Genomic DNA, 12749 nt, shown 5'->3' on the forward strand with positions numbered 1-12749 from the left:
TGGCATTCATTCCATGCCACTGGCCTGCTTGGGCTCATAGTTCTACTTTAATCTCTAGTTTCTATGTACCTTTTGTTCTAGATTAAGGGCTGTAATGTGGGGTTCCTAGGTTCACCTCAAGGGATCATGATAGGGTGTCTTTTAAATTGTACGCAAATATTTCGGCATACCTTTATATGGTCATTTCCCTGCTTGGAAGATCCTTAGCTTTTATCACATTCTTCAAAGAGTCTTGCAATCCTTTCAAGAGGTAAGAATGACCCATCTATTGAGGATATTTATGCTAAGTGAAATAAGTCAGTCACAAGGGGACAAATATTATATGATTCCACTTATTTGAGGTACCTGGAATAGTCAAATTCATAGCAACAGAAAGTAGAATGATGGTTGCAAGGGGATGATGGGGGAAAGGACCAGGGAGTTAGTGTTTTGTCTAATGGGAGGAGCTTCTGTTTTGGAAGATGAAAAAGTTCTAGAGACAGACGGTGGTGATGGTTGCACAATAATATAAATGTACTAATTCCACAGAACTGTACACTTAAAAGTAGTTAAAATGGTAAATTTCCTATTATGTATATTTTACCACACACACACACACACACACACACACACACACACTCACTCACACAAAGAATGATTGGTCTAGACAGCCTCAGTATTTTGCTTTAGCTGTTGTCTTGACTGTGCAAGTTATGATTGAGAGGACTCTTTCAAAATAGAGTCAAATAACAATATGCAATCATGGAATAATACTATTATATAAGGAATAGAAATTAAAATAAACATGGCCTTCTGTTTACCTGAATCAAATTTGAATATTTTAAATCCCCTCTCCTTTATGTATTTTTTAAAATTTCTAAGATAATCATGTTACTTTTATATATATGTATACGTGTGTATACCTACACACATATGTGTATACATACACATGTATGTATATGTGTATGTATACATATATAAAAAATACACACACACACACACACAATTTCTCTGTAGCCATAGTAGAGACCAAGTCTTAGAATCAAGTGTGAAATCTGCTGTCTGAGCTGGAAATGTACCGTATTCATCTTTCTTTTTTAGGCAGTTGAGCTCTAGAATAAGGCCATCTATTTCCTCTCCTCTCCTGCTCCAGGACCAGTTAATTCATATTATATTCATTTTTTTTCTTTCCCTCTACCTGTCAATCTCTTTTGAAAGTCTTCCATGTGCCAGGGCCTAGTTTTCATGTCTGTATATGTTCTTCAGAAATCCACTTGGTTGGGTTTACTATCTAAGCTGGCCTCGGAAATCCCTTGGAAAAGTCTCTCCTTGAGTGGGATATTGCTTATACCAATATGCACTGGAATTGAACCCAGAAAAATAAAGTGATAATGGGATGGAACGATAGGGGTTAGCATGAATTTTCCCCCCAGATTTACATATATTGTGTAATGAATAAGGAACTTTAACCTTATTCATGATGCTCCCACCTTTAATCCCAAGAATTATACTGAGTGACAGAAACTACCTTCTTCTTTTAATACCCCAGGAAGATACACTGTTCAAAATCAGATGGTTTACTAAGTTTCACCCCGTGGCTGTGGTAGGTGACTCTTTAAATATCTTTAAGAAAAAAGTCATCCTGATCCTACTCATGGGGTAGGACTTTGGAGATTCAATCCATCAGATGTTCTTTTGCCAGAACTGACCCAAAGGCAGCCCTTGAGGGAAATACTGGCTTGCTCTAGGAATTGCTGACTGTGCCTTTAGGTGCAGAGGGGATGCCCTCCCACTGAGGTCAAAATCTGTGATCAGCTTCCTAAATTCCATATTAGGAATCAACCTTACTGTGTAAACCTTTACTTGACTGGTGTCTAGAACCTGTGGGTCCATATTTAAGCACCAGCTCAGAATAGGAGCACTCTAGGCCATCTTCAGAGAACATAGCCTCAAAAAGTCAGCCCCTCGTTTTCCTTCAATTGTTGGCTTGGATAATCAATATTTATGGAAGATGATTTGAACACTATGTCTCTCCCCTCTTCCAGCTACTCTGAATTCTTTCCTTCTATTGAGATGAATATCAAAAACCTATACCACCTCAGTCCATCACAGAATTGCTATCACTTTTTAATATTATGCCTCTGGGTTAAAGTTGCTAAAAGAAATTTTAAATTGCAATTTTAAAAAATATGGTCAAAGACATTGCCTAATAAAATCTCCTTTGTAGGGGGTCAGCCTGGTGGCTCAGGTGGTTGGATCGCTGTGCTCCCAACACTGAGGTTACCAGTTCTATTCCCACATGGGCCAGTGAGCTGCGCCCTCTACAGCTAAGATTATGAACAACAGCTCTCCGTGGAGCTGCCATGAGCTGAGCAGCCAGTGGCCAGCAGCCACCTGGTGTGTTAGGTATAATGAAAATTATGTATCTGATTATCCTTTATTTTCCCCCGTGGCTACTAGGAAGCTCAGGGCTAAAAACACACACAAATGCACACATGAATATGTATGTACACATATATAAATAAATTTTAATGTTCTGCAATTCCAGTTCCCTATTGAATTTGTTTATACCCTTTCTTGTTTATATAAGTGATACAATGTGGTGTTTTTAAAAATTCCTAAATTACCACATAAGTAATTCTCCACAGATGTTCCCTCTTTCTTTTTGGCGTTTCTAATTTGCCTACAAATGGGATTCTGTCTAGCAACCAAAGCCACGGTGTAGCCAAACTGACAAGAGTATTGACAGTTTTTAATACTTAACTTACAAACTAAGAATTATATCATTGGGGCTGAATGCAGTTGTGGCAAAAATTCCCTCCCTGCAAATTCTTTGAGAATACCCAGGCTAACTTGTTTTGGAAATAATGAAAATGCAACTAGGTTTTTGTGTTGCAGATAGTTATGCTTCAAGATGCAGGACTTTGCAGTGGGAACTTCCTGCAGGAGTGACAGCCTAGAATAAGACCTGTTAGGAGAAAGAACTAACCTTTATAAGGGCCCACCTGGTGCTACGATATGTTAGTTTTTCTTTCACTGCTTCGTTATTTGCGGTGATATGCTGAAACTGGTGCTTGCCCACTCATGAGAGCTAATTGTTAAAACTTCAGGAGTATTGTTATCCTGTTGGTATCATGTTAATAGCTTAAAACAGGGCATTGTGGGAGTGCTTACACCATGCCAACTGGCAAATGCTACAAATCAGACCCTGCGTTCCCAAAGACCTGTTTGTTAAGACACTCATCAGTCTACCTCTGCTTCTCTGGCTCATCACTCATATCTAGCAAAGATATAGGTATTTCTGTCCTCATTTTATAAATGAGAAAACAGATTTAAAAAAATCTTTAGGATTTAGGGAGAAATTACAGAGGGGATGGAAAAAAAATTCAAAACAGAAAGAAACAGCCAAAGCAGGAATAGAGATATAGGTACAGTACTGATCCTGAGGGCTACGTTCAGAGAAGAAAGATCCTATTCAGAGGAAGGCAATGAGCTAATCTAAGGAGACTGCCAAATTGAGATTCAGAAGGCTGTGAGGAGAACAATTTCTATGAGGCTGAGGGACAAAACAAAAACCTCCCCCTCCAGGGGAAGTTCAAGGCTCTTCCATCCCTTCCCAACTCAGCCTCTCCCTACCTTGGTTGTAGGAATCACATTTAAAGGCAAGAAATTCCATCACCATGACCACCACAATCTCCACCACTCAAGTAGGAAGCGTTTACTCAAGCTTGAAGGCAAGAATTGGGCCATATTTCCCAGAAGGCAACACTTTCAGAAAAGTTAAAAGGTCAACAGTCAAGAGTATATTCCTTTTCCTTCAGACGTACTTCCTAGCAGTGACTGGAATGAAAAAGAACCCTTGGCTGTCCCCAGCATCCCTGGCCACCGTCCTTCCCTTTGTGGCACCCTCCTTCCTCTTCTAGTAGTTGGATCCAAGGCAAGGGCCTTGGCCTAAAAAAGCCCAACATGGGCACCTAATGCCAGCTCAGCTATAGAGTATCTAGGTGAGGTTCTAGTTTGTTCTAAATTTGGGTTTAGAGCCAACCAGTAACCAAGTATTACTTTACCAGTCATTTTCTTGCCATGTATTTCCCTCAGGAACCTTGCGGGGAGGGGAAGCTGTGGTCTGGGCCATGGTTCAGGTGAGCACAGATTACCTTGCCCATTGTTGTTTTCCCAGAGACCAAAGCATAAAGAGCTCACATAGTTCATAAGTGGCAAAGCCAGGATTAAAACCAGGTATGATTACAGAGCCTGTGCTCTCTCCAGGGAGCTCTTTCTGTGACATTGGGCTGGGACCGGAAATCTTGGGAGAAACTCTCCTTCTGGGGTTCTGGAGGAGAGTTAAACCTCCCTCCTCACATGCTGATCTGTTTTCTGAGAAAAGGGAGAGTGTGAAGGCAGACAAAAGCCCTTGTTTCTCGGAATGATAGAATGATATCTTCAGTGATTTAGTGAGATAATGTCTGTATAGTGCTTAGTCAATAACTGGCACCAGACTGATGGTAGCAATACACTACTAAACTATGATGACAGTAATGCTTGGTCTCCACGGCCAAAACATGAAATTTGAATAATGAGTAAGCACATCAAGGGGCACTTCTTCTTCCTCTGCTCAAATATTTTATTTTGGAGTTAACTAAGAAAAGAAGGAATTTGGAGTTGGGGTTCAAACAGTACCCCAACTCTTCAAAATGTAATGAAAATGATGCTATCTTCAGTGTTTCCTTGGGGTTTCCTAAGTTTCTATGTCCTAAATGTCTTTATAGAAGACAACCTTAGTCAAGACATCTAACTGCTGTTTTCTCCTTCTCTGACATCTAAAAAGCCACCTTCTCAGATGTGGCAGATCCTAATGGGTGCCTACCAACCAGCTAGCCCCCTTCTTCTGGCTCACAGAACCCTGATTTTACCCAGGTAGGAGAAAGCTATGTGCTCAGGAAAGACTCCCCAGTTCCAGAGGATAAACAATGATTAGTCTAAACCAACCATAGTAATCCATTCCCCTTTAGCATAGATTGCTTTAGAGGTGTATGTGTCACCAAATTCTAGCCAATGGCATCTATAAAGATGTTTGTTGCACTTCTGCAAAATTGAACGCAATTTTGCAGAAGTGCAAGAGAAACTTCTTTTTTTCCCTGCTTTGGCTTTCCATGTAAAGACATAACACTTAGAGCATAGCTGCCATCTTAACACCATAAGAAGATAATGGAAAAGCTGATCCCAAATCCCCACATTATTAAGCCGAAGAACAAACCCTGAATTATTTACCTCAAGGCTTATTATCATGTGAAAGAACAATAAATCCTATTATTTAAACTCTTTGTAGGCACACATTCTATAACTTCCAGCCCACATCATCCCAACCAATATACCTTATCATTTCACAAACTTACCCCAAATTGCCCGTGGAGTGGAGGCAAAAAAATATTATTGAAGGAACAGTGGGAGTAAGGGCAGTAACTGGTGTTGAAGAGTTTAAAGATGCTTTGCTGGCATTGTTGAAAGTTTCCAGTGCCCTGGATTGTCAACGGCTGGAATGGAAGAGTCGTCTCAAATTTCCTGGTGCAGGGGCTGTCACGGAGTTCACTTACATTTATGACCCTGTTGTATCCACGGTTAAAACATGGGTCCCTGAGAATTCCGTCTGTACCCTGAATAGAAAAATCACTTGAAGGGGTCATATGCAAATGCTCTGGGTACAAAAGCAGCAGTCTGACTTCATTCATGTGTAGGCATTGTACCACCTCCCAGCACTCAGCTCTGGCATCAGCATGTCTCTGACCTGCCCTCTCCTGCCTTGGGAATAGTCAGATTTGTATAACAGGCACCAGAAGTGGTATCAGACATAAATGAACTCGCTCTATTCACAGAAAGCTAATAGAGTTCAAGCTGGGCCCAGAAATGCCATTAATCTGAAATATTCCCTCATGCTTAGTTCTAATCACGTAAGTCGGAAGCAGATTCACAAGGAAAACTCTCAAAGCTCTCAAAATTCTGAGCCTGGTGCAGTTCTCCAGGAGTCGGCCTATGTCCCCATCCCCACCTCCGAGGAAAAAGTCAGAAGTGCCAAGAGCTGTAAATGCCTTAGATCACTTAAGCCAGGAGTACCCAAATGGGTTTTTAACCCACACCCAATATGTTCCAGAGAAGAAAGGGCACTACAGTGGATTAGAGGCTTAATGGAGCGTCGGGGCTCTGTGGGCATCTCTCAGCAGCCCGTTCTCCAGTGGTAGTCATCTTATGGACGGACAGTGCTTCTGAGAACCAGAGTGCCCTTTAGAGGAGAGCAGAGAACTGGGTGTCCTTTCAGTGGAGACAGGGAACATCTGGATGTGACATCCTTGCTCTGTGTTTGTTTATCAGGGTGTGTCTGGTACTCGCATGGTTTCGAGTATGTTTAACTTTTCTTCCCTTCAAAATGCAGAAAGCGTCTGGGGACAAGATTTGAAGTGTTAATCAATAAACTTCATGTTTCCCCTGAAGTGTTTTCTTCTCCTCCTCTCCAGGTTGTTTCTAACAACTCTGTTTTCTGTAGTTTGTAGGAAATGGAGATTAAAAAGTGATAAAGAGGTTATAAATTGCACACACCCTCCCCTGCAACAATACTCTGGCACGTAATTTTCATTGTCAACCCCACGGGAGTGAGAAGTTATTCCCCAGGAAAGGATCTGAGTCGTGTCCTTGGAGATAGTGCAGTAAACAAACATAGGAGGTGATGTCTGGATGGGACGATTCATAAGGGTCTACCAGATGTACTTAGACAGACTGTCTGAAAGAGGTTTGGAAAGTACAGTAATCAACTTCAGCTCAATTACTGAAGTAGAAAAAGAAAACAACAGGAGGTGGGGGCCGGCAGCCCAGATGTGGGGAAGGCAGGTCTGGATTCAGTTATACTTGCCCGAATGTCCTTGGCCAGTTTCTGCAAGAGAGCTTGATCCTTCCCATAACACAAGAAGCTGTGTGTGTATACACTGTAGTCCTTGCCATATAGACGAAAGTACAGAGCATTCTGTGGAGACTCAATAGTTTGGTTTTGGGGCACAAAAGTGATTTGCGTAGAGGCTCCCCCAAGGTCTAAAGCTCCGTAAGTTTCTTGACTATCATTTTCATTTGGCATCAGGTTGAGCCACCTCAATTTCTGAAAGAGAGTACAGTTACCAATGGTAGAAGTCTCTGGACATCCCCCTTTTCACACTATTTCTTGGACTCTGGGACTTCCTAATGTGAAGGAACAGGGGCATAAGGGTGACACAAAGCTCTCTAGAGGTTCCTGAATCTACATCAAATCAACAGCTAGAAAAGAGGGGTTTCAAAGACATAGCTCAAACTGCAGCAATGTAGAAGCAGTATAGTCAGTGTTTAAGAACTCAAGTTCAAATCCTCACGTATTTGCTCATTCAGTGTGTAATCTTGAGCAGAATAATTAGTCTTCTCTAGGCCTCAATTTGGGGCTCTAAACTGAGAGAACACCTCTTACAGTTGTTCTGAAAATGAAATCATACAGCACACGAAAAGTGCTTAGCATAGCACAAGATACATAGCATGAGGCAAATATCAGCTATTCTATTTTTAATAATAGATTTTAAATTTTCGTTATGTCTCTCTGAAGTGAAGGTATGTCTTCCTTATTCTCCAATAGTAAAAGTTCTTGTAAGAGAATTATACTTCTGGTAACCCTTGCAAATGTGGGGGTAAATTAATTTGTTCATTCACCCGTCATTCACTCTGGCTAGCAATCCAAGTATTGCCTGAGACAGCAACGGCATTGGCTCCCAGGGAGTCACCCCCTTGGGAGCTGTGAGATAATCACCTTGATGAATTTTCCCAGCAGATAGTTGATAGTAATCCAGCCATAAGCACCTTCTTCTGTGCCAGTGATGATTCTGGCACCTTGGAAGTTAAAGGGGTAGCTGTCGAGGCTCTGCTTCACCTTAGCCAGGACGTTGTCCGCCAACCGTTCATTTTCTGCGCTACACAAAGGAAGAGCTGAGGTTACCAGTTTTGTTTTAATAACTGCAACTACGCATTTCAGCCACAGCTTTCAGTCAGCTGTCCCAGGACGGGAATCATAACTCATTGGAATAAAGAAGAGAGATGGAGATACCCACACATGGCTGTCTGAGGGGCTGTCCTTTTGGGTGAGGTAGAACTATCTTTTGGCCCCCTCTTTCCAAATCCAAATCCTTACAATCCATGAATAGGCTGGTTTTCCTAAAATGCCATTTTCGTTGTTAGTCCCTGGATCCAAAAGATTATCAAAGTAATTAAATTTTAATGACTGTGGTGGTCGTTGCTGGGTATTGTTTGATCACCATGCCCGGAGCTAATGTGTGCTACATTAGCCATTGCTAGTGGCTCCTAGCTGGTTACAGACCCGGGTTCTGCTTGAAGTTCTTAATTAGGGCTCTAGTAGCCGCCAGGTGGCAAATGTCCTGTGACAAACACCCAACCTCCACTGGTGCCAGACTGGGGAAAAAATCCTTCTGATTTGTGCCTCAGTTCTTGGGTCTGAGACCTTCAGACCTAAAGGAGGAATCTTCCAGGAACTTTATAATGAAGATGGGATGCAATTGCTTCCAAGATGTAAGCTACTCAACACTGAGAGCCTCTGGGTCAGAGGAAGCTGCCTTCCAACTGGCATTAGACACTTATGATCTCGCATCTGTATGACTTCCATTCCCTACCAACTGGCCTCTTTTCCCTAGTTTTCCTTTCCTCCAACCCACCTTCTCTACCAGTGTTACCAGTTGTTTAACATCATTTAATGGCTTTCCATTATGTCCCAGATAAACTCCAAACTCCCTAGCATGGCCTACAAGGCATTTTGTGATCTAGACCCTGCCTTCTCAGAATCCCACTCAGAATCCTGGCTCTACCATTACCAGATGTGTGACCTTGGATGAGTTACTTAACATTTATACGCCATAGCTTCCTTATTTGGTAACAATAGTTACTAATACCTCTTACTTCATTGAGTTATTATGATTGGATTAAAGCACACTGATAAGAACATAGCACCGTGTTTTCCTGAAAATAAGACCTAGCCAGACAATCCGCTCTAATGTGTCTTTTGGAGCAAAAATTAATATAAGACCCGATCTTATTTTACTATAAGACTGAGTATAATATAACATAATATATAATTAATAAAATGTAATATAATATTATATAATATAATAATAGTATAATGCCAGGTATAATACAATATAATATAAGACAGGGTCTTATATTAATTTTTGCTCTAAAAGATGCATTAGAGCTGATTGTCCAGTTAGATTTTATTTTCAGGGAAACACGGTAAGAAGTCAACAAATACAAGCTGTTGTTGTTGTTGTTGTTATTATTATTATTATTATTTTACTATATGTACCCTGTGTTTTATCTATGCAGAACTATTTACAGTCTTCTGAACATGCCCCGGTCTTTCACACATTCCTGCTTTTGCACATCTATCAGAACACAGAGCTCCAGGAAGCCAGGGACTTTGTCCTCTTCACTGTATCCCCACCACTTAGAACAGTGCCTGACACACAATAGGCGCCAAATAAACATAGGTTATGGAATGCATGATATATGCTCTGCCTGTGACGCCCTTCCCCCACCCTCCAGTTCATCCTTCATGCTTCAGCTCACATGTCCCCTCCTCTGGGAAATCCTCCTGACCTCCTCCCATTCTGGGCAAGACAAAGTGTGCTCCTTCCTGTAGCAGCTCTGAGCATTCCCCTATTAAAAAATTGGTCACCCTCTATTGAAACTCTGATCTCCTTGAGGGCTGAAATCACCTACTTCCATATCCTGGGACAGAGTAGGCAGTCAAGGCACAATGAATGAATGAATGCATGAATGAATGCATGAACGAACAAACAAACAAATGAATAATGCACACAAAAACTAAGTAGTGACCAATAAAATGTGCTAGTTGTGATTATTTGTGTCTTGTGACATCTGTGAGTCTCCTCTGGTCTTCCCCCTCCCAGGTATTGAATGGCTAAATCTGTAGCCCCAAATCGCAGAATATGTAGGCTCATCCTTTCTCTCGCCCCCATGAATTCCCTGTGGGGAGAATTCTTGTCTTATCCAGGACAAGAGGGCTTTTTAAAACATACTTAAACTCCCAAAGTTACACATACTAAGAGTTTGGGAGTTTGACCCACTTACTGAGATATTCTTTCTTAGGTGTAGACATTTAGGATATTCGGAATTTGGGGTGTTAGGAAAGTGTGGCACTCTCTTCCATGACTTCAGAGGCTCCTGCACTGCCAAACCTAACTCCCAGCAGCTCTTGGTCCCTACGTGCTGCTATACCTGAGCAATCGCATGCCTGCCGTGGCTCCCAGGTAGACAGGTGTCTCTTGGTGCCGGGACTTTGGAATCACTTTCCTGGCTTTTTCCATGCAGTCAGTCAGATAAGTGCCTATTTCATCTAATTTCTGAGCATATTTTGAGATTCCAGGACCTAAGAAAAGATGTAGAAGCAGATGACAATAGTTTTTAAAAGTATAGAATATACTTTGGTAATATTACAGCAAAATACTTGCGTCTTTTGATAAAATTCAAGAATACAATTTCTTGATGTGATATATATTAGTTTACTGTGCTTAGAGGGTAATCACTGAACCAACATAATATAACCTTGGTAGGACTTATTTTCAGACCTCTGGCTGGGTCTGTCTGCTGTTCAATAATTTTGCCACTGGATGGTGCAATTTTCACATTCAATTGCATAACCTTCCTAACAGGTTCTCTCAGATTTTAATGAGAATCTTATAAATAGATACTCTATAGAGCTACCTTTTTATATTTCTTCCACAAAGGTGTAATTAACAACACTAATTCCTGGGAGATATAAAAGGAGAAAGATGACATTTAAAAACGAAAATTAAAATAAGCACCAGGCACATTGGCTTTTACTGAAAAGACAGGAACTGCTACTAACCTGCTATGTGATGATGGCCAGTCCCCTAAAATTTCTGAAGCAAGCTTCCTCATTTGTCAGAAGAAATAGGAATAGAATCCACATCTCCTCAGTGATTTTTTCCACTCTGATATCCTGCCTCCCTAGTGAAACTGTTTTTCCAGTTTTAGAACAAAACTAATTTTTGCTATGGAGAAGATTAGAGCCAAGATTACTTAAACTTTTTGAAATTAACACTTAACAATTTCTGTTCACTTTAAGATAAACAGCTACACTGTCAATGCTTTATAGTGAGGATTTGGTTTAAAGATAATTATCCAGATATGTTATCCATATCATTCACAGGTTTTTAAACAGCCTGGTTACTTAACTGTAATGAGAAAAAATCAGCTTAAACTTACAGCTGTTTTAATTCAAAAAGCCTGGTCTTCAAGAATGGGTGGGGCCCAGCATTTGTGCTTTAATAAACCCTCCCTGTGGCTCTGAAGCCAATTCAAATTGGAGAATCACTGGCTAAGACATGGGTTTGAAGTTGAATAGATCTCTGTTTGAATCTCAGTTCCATTACTTACTAGCTCAAGCAACCTTAAGCAAGTGGCATAATGACTCTCAACCTCAGTGCCCTCATTTTTTAAAAAAAAAGGAATAATAATACCTCAAAGGGAGATCATGAAGATGAAATGGAACATTTTTTGTACTTAGATTGGTGCATGGCACACAGAAGGATCCTGTTGATGGGAGTTACTATTACTCAATTATTTTTAAGTTTGCTTATGTTTCAAGGGCTTGATCATTAAGGACTGATTTCAATATTACTTTTGTAATGATAAAATAACAATAGCATCTCCACCATGTTCTTCACTTGTTTTGTTTTTTTTTTCCATGTGTTCCACTTGCCATATAACTCTCATATCCCACTGTCCCCCCTTCCCTTTTTCTTCATCTTACCTTGTACCTGGCACTCTTCTATCTGATTCACCACCCCTGTGTCATTCTCCTTTTCTGCTGGCCATTCATAGATGTACAAAGTCGTGTGAGAAGAGCCTGCATCCAGCACAATCCCATACTGAGGGCAAAACAAGCCAAGAACTTAATCAGCATTACATTGTTCTTTTCCATTTCAGCTTGCAACAGAAAAAAAAGACAAAGACAGGGCTTTCCAAAAACATGAGAGAAAGTATTTTAGTTCAAGAGGAACGTGCAGGGCAGGGGTGGGGGTTGCATCTGGAGTTGCCCTGATCACGAGATCTATCCAAACCCTAACCACTCTAGCACAGTGGCTCTCAATGCTGGTTACACATCAGAAATATCCAGGCTTTATGCAGGGTGGGGACTGAGCATCTTAGGTGATTCTTCTTAGGTGATTCTGAGCCAAAATTCAGACCATACGCTAAAGTGGTTGAGACAACATGGAGGGAATAGAAAGCCATTAATTTAGTAGTTCCCAAAGGTGTATCATCAAAATCATTAGAATCACCTGGAGAGCTTCAACGGCTACTGATGCCTATGTCCCTCCCCCAGACGTGTAATTTAAGTGGTCTGGGCTTTAGGAGACAAGGAAAATACTAAACTTGCTTTTTAACTATAAATTGTATTCCACAAGTTTTAAGAGATATGTACTTTAACTTCATGTTTGGGGCTCTTAAGAATAAGGGGATCCCCTGGATAAGCCCAGTGCCCATGTGGCACCTTACATAATCTAGAATAATATTGTTATGTCAGCTATAAGTAAATATGTTACATATATATATGTATATAAAGTCACAGGAGGTGGAGTATAGCATGAGGAAGACAGTCCATGGTATTGTAACAATCAATAGAAGATGTCAGAGGGGTAGTAGCTTGGGGGAGG

General features: G+C 40.9%; 1 protein-coding gene across 1 annotated transcript in view; it reads right to left on the minus strand.

Annotated features, from left to right (window-relative positions):
* The window catches only part of ENTPD1 (ectonucleoside triphosphate diphosphohydrolase 1), a 92804-nt gene that overhangs the window by 12476 nt on the left and 67579 nt on the right, over positions 1-12749 (minus strand). The window contains exons 3-7 of the mRNA XM_033130349.1: positions 11846-11963; positions 10288-10438; positions 7793-7952; positions 6881-7120; positions 5376-5633 (exon numbers count right to left, since the gene is read on the minus strand). Coding sequence (XP_032986240.1) covers positions 5376-5633; positions 6881-7120; positions 7793-7952; positions 10288-10438; positions 11846-11963 — 927 coding nt within the window. The remainder of the gene's footprint in view (positions 1-5375; positions 5634-6880; positions 7121-7792; positions 7953-10287; positions 10439-11845; positions 11964-12749) is intronic.

Source organism: Rhinolophus ferrumequinum, chromosome 16 (assembly GCF_004115265.2).
Source record: "Rhinolophus ferrumequinum isolate MPI-CBG mRhiFer1 chromosome 16, mRhiFer1_v1.p, whole genome shotgun sequence".
NCBI lineage: Eukaryota > Metazoa > Chordata > Mammalia > Chiroptera > Rhinolophidae > Rhinolophus > Rhinolophus ferrumequinum.